Source organism: Trichosurus vulpecula, chromosome 8 (genome assembly GCF_011100635.1).
Source record: "Trichosurus vulpecula isolate mTriVul1 chromosome 8, mTriVul1.pri, whole genome shotgun sequence".
In the NCBI taxonomy this organism is placed as follows: domain Eukaryota; kingdom Metazoa; phylum Chordata; class Mammalia; order Diprotodontia; family Phalangeridae; genus Trichosurus; species Trichosurus vulpecula.
In genome coordinates, this window is record NC_050580.1 from 257,398,369 (window position 1) to 257,416,988 (window position 18,620).

An 18,620-nucleotide genomic window follows, 5' to 3' on the forward strand; every position below is an offset into this window, starting at 1 on the left:
GGTGAAGGAGAGAGAGGAGGAGAAAATGTAAAATTCACAATCTTATGGAAGTGAATGTTGAAAACTAAAAATACATAAATTATGTTGAAATAAAATAAAAAATGCATAGCAAAAAGCCTCTAAAATGGATGGTGAAATATTTCCTTTATACAAACACAAGTATAAATTTTAACATCTAAATTTGATTATTCCATAGAACCTCTTCTTCAGTGGAAACTTGGGAAACAAATAAGCCACAGTCAATTTATTGAGATGATTCCACATGCGAGAAATATCAGGATAGCAAAGTGTCCCTGTGCTAATGATGTGGTAATACTTGGTATCGTATTTGATAACACTTTTGAAGGTAAGTTTGTGCTTTTAAATTGGAATATTCTTCAATGTAAGTAATGCTCAGTGACATGGATGAAAAACAAAGGAAATTGAGAAGTGGTCAGATATAGAAAGGAAGAACCTGAAGAACAGTATCATAACAACTTTTCAGTGGAAATAATATCCAGGAAAAGAAGGAGATAAACTGTCAAATACTGCAGAGAGGTTAAGAAGGATCATGATTAACAAATCATTATTTTTCAGCAATTAGGAGATCACTGGGAAGTATAGAGATAGAAGTTTCACCTGAGTGATGAGATCAGAATCCAGTTTGCAATTGGTTTAAAAGAAGAAAGCAAATGAAGGCTCCCAATGTAAATGGCTTTATTAAGGAGTTTAGAAAGTCATCTATACTTCCCAGTTCTCTTTTATGAGATCTCTGAGAAGGCATTGGAAAAAGAAAATGAAAAAAAAAAACAATTGGAGAAGACAAGATGGGTTGTAAGCTGTACCAGTGGGAAGTATATTTACCTCAATAACATCAAAGATCCATTGAAATACTGAACATGACTGACACCTAACACAGTACTTTGCCCATGGTAGTCAGAGTTAGAAGACCAGAAGTTAAGTACCAGCTCAGCTCCTTGCCAGCTTTGTGACCATGGGTAGTTTGGTTAATTTCTGTAATCATCAATTTCTGCATCTACAAAGAGGGTATGATGACATTTACCCAATCTCATTGTCTTGGGTGTTGTTGTGAGGGAAGCACTTTGTAAATGGTAAAGCACTACAGAAACATGAACAATTATATTGTCCCAAAGTCTATCTATACCAGAAGGCAATCAGATATTTGTCCATAAAATGAAGTGGTTAGGAAAGCTGAAAGAAGAAATGTTTTTGCTTTTTTCCCAGAGTTGGAGGAGTGTAATAAAAATGGAATGGCCCACTTGGAGCTCAGACAAGTTGAGCCTAGTGACCTGACACTATAAATTTGTCTAAAATCAATTCAGAGCTAATTAATCATGCTTATTCCTTTTAAATGTTTAAATGTTTGCCTCATTTAAATCTGTCTCTTGTCTTTTTTGTCTTTTGGTTGTCTTTTTTTCTCTTATCTAGGTGTTTACCTGGGCTTGACCATGTCTGGATTTTGGGACCACAAAGGTACTTCATGGTACAATTTGACAAAAAATATTTGCTCCGCATTATCACAAGGTGATTTTTTTTTCTGACCAAGTCTTTAGGAAGCATTTCTTCCATGCCCGTCTTTTGAGACAAACTTGGGCAAGACCCTTCTTCTCTCTGGCTGAAATTTCCCCGTATATAAAATGAGGGGATTATATTAGATGCTCTCTCAGGTGTCTTACTTCTAAATCCTATGATCCTAAATTACAAAGGGTATGGGATCTCATTCACTTATGAAGTCACAAAGCATCTTTGACTAGTTTATTGACCCCAAATTTTGTGAAGAAAATAAAGGACCAGACACATTCTGATTCTTGAATGCTTGATAGAAAATTGGTGGTAGAATTAGATTTTGATCCCCAGGATTGTTAACATCTTTAGAGAACAGTTACCCCAAATTACCTTTTCTCATAGGCATAATGATAACAAGGTCCTCTTAGAGCCAATAATTATTCAGGATATTATAGGATCCAGGATTTAGAATTTTAAGGGACATACATGCCATTTAGTCCAACACCCTCATTTCAGAGATCAGGAAACTGAGACCTTGGGAGGTTAACTGATTTGTTCAAGGTGACACAGCTAATAAACGGTGGAGTCAGTGTAACAACAATGTTACTAGCAGCTGTTGTGGATGTGTAAGACCCAGAACACCAGAACACAAGAGGACTGCTAGCATAGGTTCATTGATAGGCTTTTCTGAAGGAAAGCAACTTAAAGGGGTTTACAATCTAACTTTAATTAAACATACACATATCATTCACTTAGTTCAGGGGAAAAAGTCAGGACCTTGAACTTCAGAGAGAATACAAACAGAAATTACAAGCAGAAATTATAAACAGAGAAAATAACACAAATCAACAGACAGGCTTCTAACCGTCTAACCATAGCAATACATACATAGTTACCAGAGAAAGAAGCACCAACATCTGAGTTTCCAAAGTCAGTGGGGCTCCTTGCCGGCTACCCAGAGTCTCATCTGGCTATATCACATGAACATTGTTCCAATGAATGAGTCCCCAAAGCAAAACCTCCCCTCAAAGTGTATATACTCTTTCCAATCAATGACTCTTGATTCAGTCAAAGACTCTTGAGTCAAACAGAGGCAAGACTCAATCAAAGGCACTTGATTGCTTTAGTGCTGAGAAGCACTCCAAAAGAAAAAAAACAGCAAAAAGTCCCACTTTGCTTGCCCTTACAGAAAGGATTTAAACTCAGGCACTCTGATACGAGTCCCATTTACTAAAAACGTGTTGCCCATTAATAAGTGAATTTATAGTGACTTCTAGTGCTATTTTTCCTCTTTTAGACTGCCTAGATTTTTCTTTTGTGGATGTTGTTTTAACAAATCATCATTTAGTACTTCTCACCTCATTGGGTCTTTTTACAAGTCAAGATCTTCGATATCCAAAAAAACAGTTAACGGTATGTGTTTCTACTTTGTAGCCACTGATCTTAAATATTTCCCCAGCATTAAGCCAACATATACTTGATATACTATTTGGGGTGTCTCATAGAACAGTTCTGACTCACTGAGAAAAAAATTTAAGAAGACATAATACATTTCCGTTGTTGAGAATGGAATTGGTGTTTACTGTATTATGAAAATAATGCAAGGAAATAAATTGAGAACCGCAAGGGGCAAGATAAGGAATCAGAGAGAAAATGAGGAAGATCATTTCATAGAAGAATTAGCTGAATAAACTACAAATGTTTGGCTTGAGGATGGGAAGATTTAGGGTAAACAGTATCTCTAGAGTCAAGTATTTGAAAGAATGTTATATGGAATAGGAATTAAACTTGTCCTATATGGTCCCAGAGGACAGAATGATAGCAGTGGGGCACAGGGATAAGGAGAGCATGAGGTCAGGGGGAAAGAAATTTTAACTTGATTTTGGCTCTTCCTGAGAATTAGAATCTTCAACAGCTCCTCCTTGTAGGATATTGGGTTCCCTGTCATTGGAGGTTTTTCTTTGGAGGACAGATGACCCTTATGGCTGCTGTAGAAAGGATTATTGATCATATACCAGTTGTGTTAGAAGTTAACTGAAGTCCCTTCCAACTCTGAGATCCTGTGTTTATTTTGTTGTTCTTATTCAGTTATGCCTTACAACTGTACATGAACACGTCTGTTGTTTGGGGAATATAAGCTTGATGAAAGGGTTAGGAAACATATTAGTTTCAGGGGTATAGAAAATAGGATAGGAATCGGGAAAATGTTATATATATATATATATATATATATATATATATATACATATATATGTATGTATATATATATATATATATATATTGATTAAGAAGGAATAAGAACAACATTGAGTAATGGGGAGGAAGAGGAGTTAGGAGGAAGAAAAAGATGCTTAGAGATGCATTTGTCGGGTACCATTTTAATAATTTTTTTAATGGACTCTCACAGGGCTAGCCAGAGTGAGAGAGATGAGCAGAATAGGGTTGGTGAGATAACCTCAGAAGTTAACTTTAATGTCTGACAAATCTCACTTTGAGATGCATCAAGCCTATAGATCCCTATTACAACCTTATCCCACTTCTTGTAATATTTTCTCATTCGAAAATGTAATAATTTTTCTCCTTTTTCCTTCCAGTTTTCAAGAGCATACTTTTGTGGTTTCGAAAGGGTAAGAGCATAAATTAATAGGGCAGGGGATTGCAGGCTAGGGAAACATGAGTACTAAAGATGGATTTTTTTTAGCGTATATGATTACATGAAGAGAGAAAACACATTAGAATCCCCTCCATTGTGGTAGAATTCTACAGCTTAGGTTTTTCAAAAATGTAACAACCCAATTTCAGGATGTATGGAGCAGATGATAAGTGCAGTAGACAGTCTGAAAGGGAAGAGATCAGTAACTCTAGAGAACACTAGGAAAAACTCTGTGGATGATGTGGTACCTAATGTGGGCCTTGATCTATTGGTAGGATTGAGATCAGTAGTAGGAATATTGGAGGACAGATACGTGGTACAGAGAATAGAGTGCTGGGCCTGGAGTGCGTAGTCTTATTTTCCTGAGTTCAAATCTGGCCTCAGACACTTACTAGCTTAGTGACCCTAGGCAAATCATTTATTTCTGTTTGCCTCAGTTTCCTCATGTGTAAAATAATCTGTTGAAGGAAATGGCAAACCACTCCAGTATCTTTGCCAAGAAAACCTCAAATGGGGTCACCAAAAGTCAGACACAACTACGAAAAGACAACAATACTGACAGGCATGTCGGGAAAATCAATTATGAACAGCATTCCAGCTACAGGAATTATATGAATAGAAAGCAAGAATAAACACTGTGAGTTTAGGAAACATTGAGAAAACATGCAGTTAGGCTATAGTGCTTCTGATGCACCGGTTGGATAGATGAGGTATGGTCAGATTATAGGGAGAATTATAGAGGAAGTAATCTGGCTTTGATAAACTATGGGGAGCTTTTATTTGTAACAGAAGAACTACATGATGAAAGGTGTGTTTCAGGAATATTAGGCTGGTAGCTACACAGAGCCTCCAGTGCTTCCAGGGAAGTCAGAGTATGAGAATTACAAATGGGTCCATAATGTCAAATACTGCAGAGACATCAATGAGCATGAGAACAGAGATGAGGTCACTGGATTTGGTGAAGAAGTCAATAGTAACAGGGAGTCAGGATCCTTGAGATGTAGTCCCAGCTCTGGCACTAACTAGATGTGTATGTGTCATAGGCAAACCATTTCTCCTCTTTGGGCCTTCACTTTGCCATCTATAAAGTGAATGATTTAGAGTGGGATAAGATGTCGGTTTCTACCCAATTGTCTCTAATTTTATGAATTATGATCTTTGGGAAACTACTATCAATCAAGGGATAGAAACCAGATAGCAAAAGGTTTAAAAGAAATGTTTAGTGAGGAAATAAATGGACTAGATTTAGATTGTTTTCCTTTTGTAATTCCAATACAGAATTCCTATAAAACTGATTGTAACCCTATTACTACACACAAACAATAAAGAATTCAACTGAAGCTTTGTTCCTGGAGAGAAACTTGGACAATTGTCAGAACACCTTGAACAGTACACATTTTCCAAACTAGATATCATGAGCTTTCAATGAGGTTGTCTTTGGTGGGAGGGAAGCTATAAACTTATATCCTCTCTTCATTAATAAATTTTGAGGTGGAAAATGCCTTTATGCTACAAACTTAAATCTCATCCTTTAGACTTGTGCAAAGACGTTAAAGAAAGAAACAAAGTGGATTAGTGATTTAGAGCACTTTTTCATATGATTACAGGTAGCTTTGATTTCCTTGTCTGAAAACTCTCTGTTCATATCCTTTGACCATTTATCAATTGGGGAATAACTTACATTCTTATAAATTTGACTCGGTCCTCTCTTCATATATATATATATATATGCATATATATGTATATATATGCATATATATACATATATATGTATATATACACATATATGTATATACACACACACATGTATATGTGCATGCATGTATACCATATGTGTATATATATACCATATGTATATACGGTGTGTATATATATACCATATATACATATATGGCACATATATATACACATATATATATACACATACATATCATGAGAGAAACTTGCTGTACAATATTTTCCCCAGTTTTCTGCTTTCTTTCTAATCCCAGATGTATTGGTTTGGTTTGTACAAAAACTTTAAAATTTAATATAATCAGAAGTATCCATTTTACATCCTATAATGCTCTCTATCTCTTTTTTATCATAAGTTCTTTCCTAATCCATAGATATGACAAGTAAATTATTCCATGCTTCTCCAATTTGCATATAGTACCACCCTCTGTGTCTAAATCATGTATCCATTTTGGTCTTAGCATAGTATTCAGTAGGAGATGCTGGTCTATACCTAGTTTCTTCCAAACTGCTTATCCAGTTTTTGTAAATAGTGAGTTCTTGTCCAAAAACCTTGGGTATTTGTGTTTATCAAACACTAGAACACTAGGTCATTTACTACTGTGTATTATGTACCTTCAGTTTCATCAATTGACCAGTCTATTTCTTGTCTTTGTTGAGTTGTTTCAGTTAGGTCTGACTTTTCATGACCCATTTGGAGTTTTCTTGGCAAAGATACTGGCGTCGTTTGTTATTTCCTTCTCCAGCTATTTTTAAAGATGGGGTACTGAGGCAAATGTGATTAAGTGACTTGCCCAGGGTCATAGAACTATTAAGTGTCTGAGGCCACATTTGAACTCAGGTCCTGATGACTCCAGGTTCATCACTCTATTCAATGCACCACCCAGCTGCCTAATCTATTTCTTAGCCAGTACCAGATTGCTTTAATTATTAACACTTTGTAATACAGTCTCAGTTCTGGTAGTGCTTTCTTCCCCATTGATTCCCTTGATTTTCTTGACCTTTTTGATCTTCCAGATTAATTTCATTATGACTTTTTCTAGCTCTGTAAAATATTTTTGGTAGTTTGATTGGCATGGCACTGGATAAGTAAATTAATTTAGGTAGAATTGTCATTTTTGTATACTGGCTTGTCTTACCCATGAGCAATTAATATTTTCCAAATTGTTTGGATTTGACTTTTTGTTTTGTAATTGTGTTTGTATAGTTCCTGGGTTTATCTTGGGAGGTAGACTAAAATGAAGTATTAAATAAATAAATAAATGTTTATGCTATCTTTGCTGTTGTTGTTTAGTCATTTCAGTCATGTCTGACTCTTTGTGACCTGATTGGGGTTTTCTTGGCAAAGATACTAGAGTGGTTTGCCATTTCCTTCTCCTGCTCATTTTATATATGAGGAAACTGAGGCAAACAGGGTTAAGTGACTTGTCCAGGGTCACACAGTATCTGAGGCCAGATTTGAACTCATGAAGATCAGCCTTCCTGACTCCATACCCAGAAGTTTGTGCACTGCACCACCTAACTGCTCTTTATATTATCTACAATTATATTAAATGGAATTTCTCTTTCTATCTCTTGCTGTTGGGATTTGTTTGTAACGTATAGAAATGTTGATGATTTATGGGGGTTTATTGTATATTCTGCAACTTTGCTAACATGATTAATCATTTCAACTAGTTTTTAGTTGATTCTCTAGAGTTCTGCCAAGTTTATCATCATAATCATCTGCAAAGAGTGATAATTTTGCTTCCTTGTTGCCTATTCTAATTCCTTCGATTTCTTTTTCTTCTCTTATTGCTATAGCTGACATTTCTAGCACAATATTGTATAATAGTATTGCTAATGGGCCCCCTTGCTTCACCCCTGATCTTACTGTGAAAACTTCTAACTTAAACTCATCACAGATAATGCATGCTGATGGTTTTAGATAGAAACAACAACTTACCATTTTAAGGAAAGCTCTAATAATTCCTATTGTGTTTTTAACAGGAATAAGAGTTGTATTTTGTCAAAAAGCCTTTTCTGCACACATTGAGATAATCATATGAGTTTTGTTGGTTTTCTTTTGAATGTAGTCAATTATGTTGATAGTCTACCAAATATTGAACCAGTCTTGCATTCCTGGTTTAATCTCACCTAGTCATAGTGTGGTGTGTTGTTGTAATCTCCTTGCTAGTATTTTGTTTAAAATTATTCATCAATATTCATTGAGAAAATTGGCCTATAGTGTTCTTTCTCTGATTTTGCTCTTCCTGATTTAGGTATTAGTACCATACTTGTTTTGTAAAAGGAATTTGGTAGATCCTAATAGTGTATATAGTATTGAATTAATTGTTCTTTAAACATTGGGTAGAATTCAGTAGTGAATCCATCTGGCCCTGGTGATTTTTTCTTAGGGCACTCATTTATGGTTTATTAAATTTCACTTTCTGAGATAGGATCATTTAAGTACTCTAATTTCTCTTAATCTAGGCAATTTATATTTTTGCAAATATTGATCCATTGCACTTAGATTGTCAGATTTATTGGCATTTATTTGGGCAAAATAGCTCCTAGTAATTGTTTTAATTTTATTTTCATTGGTGGTGCATTCACCCTTTTCATTTTGACACCCTTTTCTTTAGAAAAATGAAAATAGCCAATAGTTTATCTGTTTTGTTGGATTTTTTTTCATAACAACAGCTCTTAGTTTTATTTACTAGGTCAATTTACTTTCAATTTTAATAATTTCTCCTTTGATTTTCATGGTTTCCAATTTGGTGTTTAATTGGGGATTTTTAATGTGTTCTTTTGCTAGGTTTTTTTTAGTGGCATGTCCAATTCACTGATCTGCTTTTTTTCTATCTTATTGATGTAAACATTTAGAGAGATAAATTTTCCCCTAAGTACTGCTTTGGTTGCGTCCCATAAACTTGGATATGTTTTCTCATTGTTCTATTCACCTCTGGTATTTTCATCAAGAAAGTATGGAAAGAAACAATGAAAAGAAAACCATTACATGTAACTGGGGAAAAATAAAATAAAATAAAATAAAATTTTAAAAAAGAGAAAGCCAAAATGAAAAAGATGTAACTTCCATCTAATCTTGTTGTTCAGTCATTTCAGTTGTGTCTGACTTTTTATGACCACATTTGGGGTTTTCTTGGCAAAGATACTGGAGTGGTTTGCCATTTCCTTCTCCAGCCCATTTTACAGATGAGGAAACTGAGGCAAACAGGGTTAAGTGACTTGCCCAGGGTCACATAGCTAGTAAGTGTCTGAGGCAATATTTGAACTTGGAAAGATGAGTCTTCTTCACTTCAGGCCTAGCATTCTATGCACTGTGCCACCTAACTGCCCTTCATATTGTTTACAGTTATTTTAAATGGAATTTCTCTATCTCTTGGTTCTAGGATATCAAGGCAGTTTTTCTTGATAATTTCCTGAATTATGATGTCTAAACTCTTTTTTAAATCATGAATTTCAGGTAATACAATAATTCTTAAATTATTTTGCAATCTATTTTCCAAATCAGTTGTTCTTCTGAGGCAATATTTTACATTTTCTTCTAATTTTTTATTCTTTTATTTATTGTTTCTTGCTGTCTCATGGCGTCTTTAGCTTCCACTTGTCTAATTCTAATTTTTAAGTTCTTTTCTTCAGTGAACTTTTGTACTTCCTTTTCCATTTGGCCAGTTCTACTTTTTAAGGAGTTCTTCAATGAATTTTTGTACATCTCTTTCCATTTGGCTAATTCTCTTTTTCAAAGTGTTCTCTTCCTTCAGTGGATTTTTGTGCCTCTTTTACCAACTGGCTTATGTTTTTTTGAGGCAATTGGAGTTAAGTGACTTGCCCAGGGTTACACAGCTAGTAAGTGTCAAATGTCTGAGCCTGGATCTGAACGCAGGTCCTCCTGACTCCAGGGCCCGTGCTCTATCCACTGTACCCCCTAGTTGTCCTGGCCTATTGTTTTTTTTAAGGTGTTACTTCAGTATTTTTTGTGTCTCCTTTACCTAGCTTTTGACTTTTTTCATTATTTTCTTGAATCACTTTCGTATATTTTCCCAATTTTTCTTCCCCCTTTCTTATTTGAGTTTTAAAATGCTCTTTTAGCTCTCCCAGGAACTCTTTCTTTGGGCTTGAGACCAATTCACATTTTTCTCCATGTAGCCATTTTGACATTGCTGTCTTCTTCTGAGTTTGTGTTTTTATCTTTTTGTCACCATTGTAACTTTCTATGGCTAAGATTCTTTTTTTTTGCATGTTTGCTCGTTTTTCCAGACTATTTTTTGACTTTTAACTTTGTTAAAGTTAGGCTCTGCTCCAGGAGTGGAGAGGGCACTGTCCCAAGCTTCAGGCCTTTCCTACTGTTGTTCTCAGAGCTATTTCTGTGGTTCTGTAAGTTTTCAGTTTTTCTAAGGTGATATGATCTAAGGAGAGATGTGGTCAATGCTCTTCTGGCCTGTGAGTGACCACAAGCATTCTTTTCCATCATGAAACTGTGACCAGAGTCCCTAGTTCTGCCAGTGCTCCTCCCCACCCTGGAGCTGAGACCCACAAATGTGTATGGGCAATGCAACAGAGTTCTGCACCCAGTGCCAGCAAAAGGTCCCCTGTAACCTCCTTGCAACCAGTTGCCTGACCCCCTTACTGTCTGTGGGCTGATAACTCCAGAAGTCACTGCTGATGATTCAGTCACCCCCAAAGCCTACTGCTGGCTCCCTGGGGCATGGCCTTCATGTGACTGTTCTCCACTCTCACCCTGCTGAGACAGATCTTTCCTGATGATCTTATAAAATTGTATTAGGCTTGGAAATTGTTTCCCCCAATCCTTTTGTTGATAATGCTGCTCTGGAATTCATTTTTTTTTTCAAATTGAATATTTTATTAACATAGTCGCTGTCTTTGTAACATGTGTACACAGACTAAGACACCCTGAATGATTTATCTGGAAAAAAGATATCTAAATATGTCTAAAGGGAAAATTGAAAATAAAAAATTCTTTAGGTTTTCATTATTGTAGGCAATTATGTCCACATCACTTACAAAGCTATTGCTTAATCTGTCCAAGGAAGCAGAATTTGGGAGGAGAAAAAAGACTTTGGGGGAAATTCAACAGTGGTATAGCAGAGTTCTCAATATGAGAAAGCTGACATAATGTAGACTTTTGCTGTGAAATAAGTCTTTGCAAAATATGGGGAGAAGTTTATCAATAGGCAAAAAATAAGAGAAGGTGGTACGAAGTAGGTTTTTGCAATGTTAATTTTCCTCATGGTATTGGGCAGGGTCATCATGAAAAATGCTTAGTCCTTCTTTGGAACCAGTTTCAGAACTTTTCCAATTACAATGGTCTTCCCTCATCTCTTAAGGTAAAATGACCCATCTGGGGGAAATCTTTGAAGATCTCAAGGCAGATGGTTCCTGCTGTCTTTAAACAGGCCATGCATACTTGATCTTCTTTGACAACGTGTAATTGTGTCTTACTCTTTTCTCCTGATTTTTTGTCTACCAAGCAGATTAAGGCTGTTATCTCAACTTCGTTACAGGTATGAATGTGCAGCACCACATTATAACCTGGGCACATGATGATTTGTGCCCCCTAATCACTATCGGGGCATCAAATGTGCGTCCAAAATGACAAAGACTATTCGAATCACAAAGTATGAAGCCTGGAAGAGTTTCTTCTTCAATCGTCTTCAGTCTAATCTTGAGGTTTTCACCTGGGGCTACAGAATCAGTTTCCACATCATCAGAAAGGATTCCAAAAACTTCCACTTTGTGCTTGCTTGATATCATCACAAACTGCTGTCCTTTACAAATAGCTCCCAATTCCGGCTTTCTCAGGACCACAGTGCCCAAAACCTTGTACTTATCCACAATTGGCAGCCTTATTGGTTCATCCACTGATCTGTTGAAGTTTGGCAAATTATCCAGATATGGAATAAATGGTACCCCAATAGACTAAGGAGAGAAATCTGATTGCTCTTTAAGGTTTGCTCCAGTCAGTCCTGTGCAGGGCATGACGTATATATCCTTTTTGGGATTGAAGCCAACTTTTTTCAAAAATGGCACCAACTTTTCTTTACATTCTTCATATCTTTCATTGCTCCAATTTACTGTTGGGTCACCCTCTATTGGGTGTTTTATACCCACTGTTTTTGCCAACATGGCATGTTCCCTCATCTGTCCTCCTTTTACAAATTCAGTTACAAACTCTCCTTTCCAGGCAGAGATTACTAGCACAGTCAGATCAGCTTGGGAAGCACCACCAGTCATGTTTGGTACAGAACTCTTGTGCCTGGGGCCTCTAGGGTAGTGAAGTGCTTGTCTTCTCTCTCAAAGTATGAACAGCCCACTTCTACAGTTTTGCCTTCTGATTTGTATCTAAGGCTCATGACAAGTACCAAGTTTTTTTTTTTTCTTTAGCTTCCTGTTCATATTTTTCAAGATTTAGGTTTTGGTGTTTCTTCTTCCTCTTCCATCATCATTTCCGAGACACTTTCCTCTGGAGGTCCTCCGTCTCCCAAAGAGCCCCCCGCCCCGGCTCTACTTCACTAGGTCCTTCTTTGTGCTCCCATGATTCTTCTGGGGACAATTCTGTCTCCCCGTTTTCTATAACAGGTTCCGAAACTTCCATGTTAATAGTTGAATTTGAACCTTCATAAGACACTGAGTGTTCTTGAGAAGGGGCCGGCGGGACTTGGTGCTTTGCTGCTGTCTATGGTGGTGGAGGGGCGGCTGCTGGCGCACGACCCCAGCGGCGTGGGTGTTGGGCACCAAGGGCTTGGCGTTGAGTTTGAGCTGCCGGCTGAAGGCCGCGGGGAGGTTCGGCGGGGCTGGGGTGGGGGCGCCACCGGGGACTGGGGCTTCCAAGTCCGCGTGGTCCCAGCAGTCAGGCACCGAGGCGCCTCTGCTCCCGCTGCAGCCGCTGCCTGGATCCATGATCGGGGGTGGTATGTGGGGGAGGCAAAGTTAGCAGCAGTTCAACCACCGTCCCCCGCCGTCTTCCCCCAAACCCCAACCTTCCCGCACCCCCATCCCCACCAACCCCACGCCATGTTCAGATTCTCCCGGATTCATCTCGAGTATTTTAAATTTATTTAGAGGGTAATTGGGGAGAGCTCGTTAAGTCCGTCTCTGCCTTCTTGGCTCTACCTGTTCCACAGGATTATTTCTGATGGAATGCCAATGAAAAAAATAAAAGAGGAATGAAATCTAGATAGTCACAGTTTAGGCAACATGGCATAGTGACTTGTAATCCCAGGTTAGAGAAGGCTTGAGATGAAATTCTCCCTCCAATACACACTTGCCCTTGGACTCTGTACAAGTCATTTAACCACTCAGTCCCTCCTGATGTCTCTCTGCGACTCCCAAGTTGCAGAAGAATTAACCAATGTACCTCTGAACAGAGATTTTCCTTCATGGAGTTCTCTACGCCTGTGGAATCTCAGATGCGGACCAAGGAATCACTCACCTTTGTGTGGCACTTTAGTTAAACAATGTTTATCCACTTGGTCGTATTCTACCATCACAGTAACTCTCTTATTTAGGCTTGGAAAATATCACTGCTGATTTAATGTATGAGGAACTGAGTCTTTGAGGAACACTTTGCCCAAGGTCACACACCTGGCACATGATGGAGCTGACGCTTAAACTCAGATCTTCCAAGTTCAAGTTCAGAGCTCACTCCGTGATGTTACAGACTTTAAAATATAGAGTACAATGCTACGTATCTTGTGTATTAAGAAGAAAACAAACTGCTGTGATGATCCAGAGGAAGTGAGATTACTCTCTCTTGCGGGCACCAGGGGAGCATGACAGTGAAAAGAGCATAGAACCTGGAGTTTGGAGATCTACATCCAAATCTTACCTCTGACATTTATTAGCTTAAGGGACCAGGGGCTAGTTACTTGATGTCTGAGATCAAGTATAGTTTTCTCATCTGTAAAATAGAAATATTTGTACTAGCTACCTCACGAGGTTGTGTGGAGAAATTTCCCTTACAAATTTTAAAGAGTTGTAAAAGCACAAGTTATGACTTCATGGAGGAGAACAAAAAAATAGGAACTGTTTCAGACATTGTCCTGGGAAAGCTTTCCATGGAAATCATGATTGATTCTAACGTTTAATGGACTTGGGGCCCCCAAGGATGGTCTAGATTTGAAGAATGTGGGAAGGGGTACCTACCATTTAAATTGAAGGAAAAAATACACATTTTGACTGTCTTCAGTAAGTCATGGAATGTTTCTCCCTGGGATAATGCTCAATCTGTGTTTTCCTATATTTTTCCTATTTTATCACTAATTTCATTTTCTCCCTTTTCCCTCCAGCTTTCACTTGTTAGCTTTCTGTTTCATCTCTTTTGGATTGTATGACTTATTCTTTTCTGTGTATATTTTCTTTCCATTCCTATTATTGACCAATACTTTGAGACTTTCTGTGATTCTGTTTATAACCTCTCATATCTACATGGAGCCACTAGAAAATGTCTTTCTGTTTTTAATAGGAAGATTACGTGCGAGCAAAACTGTGGCATCATGAAAGGTGTTTAGCTAACAAAGAAGACTTTGAAGGTAAATTTTACTTATTTTGGAATGAGCACTACAATTTAGACAAAATTAAGAACAAAACAACATGATATGCTACTGTGCTTGAGCTAATAATTTCTTACAAAATCTACTCTCTTAAAATATTCATTAATCATTAAAAGACAAGTTTATGGTTTTAAAATGCAAGTTCATTAACTGCTTGAGACTTACATGGGAATGATAATAATGCCTATGCTTTTTGTAATCTGTGATTTTTAGATGATTTTATTGCTATCACTTTTGACAAAAACAAGACCTTGAGCCAGGTAAAGTGTTACATTAAAAGAAGGTAAGAGATATGATTGTGGAATGATTATTGAAAAATTGCTAATCATAATTTTTAATTGGCAGTCTTTCAAATAAAAAATGTAATTGTCCTAGTCATTCCAGATTTACTAATGAATGCACTTCATGTAATCTTCCAAATTTTATAAATGAGCACACGTAGAAATGAACTGCAAGATATTAATCAAGAATGACATAATTGAACCTGACAGCAGCATGCCTTAAAAAACAAATCAACACAGAACACAAAATCTCATAGCCTCTTATGTTTAGAGGAACCCAAAAGGTTTAGAGGACACCCAAAAAGTGTCCTGGATGAAATGTATCTCTAAATTTTTTCATTACTTTTTTTTGTAGGCATCCACTTGTTTCTATAGTGTAGATCCATTCATCACCTGGAGACCTTGCTTACCCAAAGTTACAAAAACTGGGAAAACAGTCAGTAGCAGAGTGGTGTCATTTCTTATCGACCCTGAACAAAATACTGCAATTTACCTTATGAAGAAACAGGTATGTTCCATCACTTGAAGGTGGTTTTGTTGCCAGTCAAATACAATGGAAATACAAATGCCCAATTTGAAGTTCATCGCTCATGGCATCATCACATAGTAGTAGTAGTAGCAATGGTACAATGGTTTCAGATAAATAGGTCAGTACAAAGTATTTTTGAATAATCCCTGTCTAGAATCACATAACATCAAAGAATTATAGATTTGGAAGAGACTGAAAAAGTCGTCTAATCTGATCCCAAACCCAAATACTACTTCAGTTTAAACATCCTCAGAAAACACTCACTTCACCTGTCTTAGAATTCACTATCCCTCAATAAAACCCTTTCCATTTTTAACAGTTCTAAAATAACCGGTATTACTAGAATTATAGGGTATCAGAGTCCAGAATATCAGAAGGATATAGGAGTTAAGGGAAGAAGGGAAAATAACCTTAGATAGCCCCTGTCTAGAATCATAGCATCAAAGAATTATAGATTTATAAGAGATGACAAAGGTCATCTAGTCCAATTCCTAACCCAAATATGTCTTCAATTTAAAGCATCCCTGGCAAACACTCATTGCCCCTGCATTGGAATTCACTGTTCCCCAATGTGGTCTTTTCTATTTTTAACACTTCTAAAGTAACTCCTATTATCAGGGTTATCATGAGGAACCAGCGTCCGGACTATAAGGAAGAGATGAAAATTAAGGGAGGGGGAGGTAGCTGTAAGAGTACCTAGGTCACAGTGGCTTATCCCCTGCAAGAATCACCCATAAATGGCACCTATACTTAATGAAGACCACATTTAGCAGCAAAGGCCTATTGCCTCATGAGACTTGCATTCAAATACCACCTCCCATACTTACAAGCTCTATAACCATGGAAAATCACAACCTCTCTGAACCTCAGGATCCTCATCTGCAAAGTTAAGATACCTACCACACTGCATTATGAAGACCAAAAGGAATGTGTGTAAAGCAGTTTGTAAATCTTAAATGTTAGATAAATATTAGCAGCTGTTGAGGTGATATTAGTGGCAAATGTCTACATGAACTGAAGAAAACACAGAACCAGTGTGTTTTTGATTTTCAATTACAGAACAGTTATTATATAGGCATATTGGTATAGATTTTTAGCAAATTTTGTGCTAATAAGATTTTTTGCTTGTTATTTTGTTAGGGGTCAGGACTAGGAGAGAATGGGGGCAAAAATAAGAATTGTACAACCCTAGATTTTTTATTATGTTTTAAATAAGAAACATGTCTTCCAAACCATGAGCAGTAGAAGGTTATAAATGCAAGGAACAGTGGATTGAATTAGACATATCTCTGTCTCAAGAAGAGTGAACTGTTCTGGGAATGATAGAAGTTCAAGAATCTCTGATTTCTTGGATATGGGTTTACCCTGCGCCAACACAGATGTCGGTTTCTCTGATACTTAGAAGACGGAGTCGTGTATTTCTGTAGCTGAAAAATATATCACCCTTCTGGAGATGAGGCTTTGCATATTTAACCAAGTTTGTCCTTGAACAATGGGTGAATCAGTGGTATCATGCTCAAAGGATTTCCAAGTTGGCAGGGCTGCCAATAAATCTTTTATTGGCACATTCTTTAAGATCCTGGAGTGACTTTTACATCATTGTTAGGCGCTAGAGATTCTGAATGGAAGAGCAAATTGGTGATGATGGAAAAATCCTTTTGATCATGCAATTTGATGTGTTCATTTAATTACATTTCACTTTTTTTAGGGAAGGATTTCTGTTGCTGTAAGGAGTCTGAAGAATTCTGTACCACATGTTAATGTTAAATTTCCAGCTTTCGTGTTTCCTAAGGATTTTTCTCTTGCTCTGGGAATGGTCTTCCATCCTAGGAGTCACTTTCTCTATGTTTTTGGCAGTCAGGTGAGTATCAACAGAATTTCACTTGTGACTTGTTTTAAAGTCTCAAACCCTGGTACAACACTGAGTGTAATTGGTCTACTTTAATGCTCCCACAAAATGCAAAGATTTGAGCGAGTCAGTTATGGGGCCTCTGGAAGGTCCCAGTCCTCTGAGGAAAAAAGTGAAAGTTTAGGTCCCAACCAACATATATGTGAAATCTCCTCCCATCCACAATGTGCTGGAACTTCCAAGAAGCCCTCTAATCAACCCAGCTTCTGGGAGTCAAATGGCCTCAGGACAAGTCCGGGGGTTTGTTTGTCTTAGAACAGATTTCTTTAGTCTAAAACCATGTTCCTAGAATCACCTTTCAGGGAAAGGGTTTCCAGAGCAGTACCACTCTATAGATAGCAATGCCAAATGACATTCATGCTCCGTCTCAAAGGTTTTAAAGATACTAATATTGCATCATTCCTTGAATCTTCTAAAGAAAACCAGTGAATGATAATGGCAGCAGCCAAGGAGTACAAATCTGTCAATCTACATAGGACTATAAATGTATTCTAACCTAAACAATTGTAGCTATAGTTACATGTATAGCCAAATGCAACCAAGATTAATGATCAGATTTTAAAAATAAAATGTATATTATTAATTCAAATCCCACTAATTCAGAATTTGTGGTAAGTCTAGGAAAATATAATTGATGCCTATATCTGTGGAAAAAATTCTTAAACAAAGTTACTATCATATGCATGATTACAAAGGATTATTTTAAAACTAGTGATTTGGACAAGCTTTTTGAAAAATTAGAATAAGGTATGATTTATGACCAGTCAATATGCTTGTTAAAGTCATCATTTATCAATTCAGGTGTTATAAGAGTCTCTTTTAGGAAATATTTTATAAGCTTTATTTCAAATTGCTTCTCATTTTTTTTCTGTTTTTAACAAATTATTTATTTTCAGTTTTAAATTTTTTTTTCATTTTTAAAGAAGTCAGTCCATGTTTTGTTAGAAATTATAATTCAGTATCTTAATTTACTCCTTAAGTTCAGTTACTCATATGATTAATCTCATGATTAATTCCAATATTAACATTTCCTTCTCTGTAATCACTCTACTTCGCTCAACCCTTTCTATTCCAAGCACCCTAGGGTAACCTTCCAAAAATCTAATCATAATGGTGTTTTTGTCTTTAAACCTTTTTCTTGATAAATTTGGTTTCAACACATCGTATGACACCTATTTAATTAACCAATCAACAGTTAATCTTCAGGGACGATTTTAGATTAGATTCCAGTATTTGAGTCCCTCATGTAGTAAGTGAAGATGAAATTGTTATTAAAATGGAATAGGTCAAAGTGGTTGTAACAAACCATTTACTCATTTAGGCAATCCAGTTTGTAGGTGAAGAAATAGTGAAACCATCTAGGAATTATTTTATAAACTAATTTAAGGAGGGAAGTTACCGAAAGAATTGAGTCTTGGGTGATATGGTGACTCAA

The 18,620-nt window shown here is 36.8% G+C and overlaps 1 protein-coding gene and 1 pseudogene across 1 annotated transcript in view; one reads left to right on the forward strand and one right to left on the reverse strand.

Annotated features, from left to right (window-relative positions):
• CATSPERB (cation channel sperm associated auxiliary subunit beta) overlaps window positions 1-18,620 on the forward strand; it is a 137,041-nt gene that overhangs the window by 38,587 nt on the left and 79,834 nt on the right. Inside the window, exons 8-15 of the mRNA XM_036736737.1 lie at window positions 197-346; window positions 1,429-1,524; window positions 2,804-2,919; window positions 4,101-4,133; window positions 14,379-14,445; window positions 14,680-14,726; window positions 15,103-15,255; window positions 16,985-17,137. Of these exons, the coding sequence (XP_036592632.1) occupies window positions 197-346; window positions 1,429-1,524; window positions 2,804-2,919; window positions 4,101-4,133; window positions 14,379-14,445; window positions 14,680-14,726; window positions 15,103-15,255; window positions 16,985-17,137 (815 nt within the window). The remainder of the gene's footprint in view (window positions 1-196; window positions 347-1,428; window positions 1,525-2,803; window positions 2,920-4,100; window positions 4,134-14,378; window positions 14,446-14,679; window positions 14,727-15,102; window positions 15,256-16,984; window positions 17,138-18,620) is intronic.
• LOC118829230 lies at window positions 11,176-12,524 on the reverse strand (annotated as a pseudogene).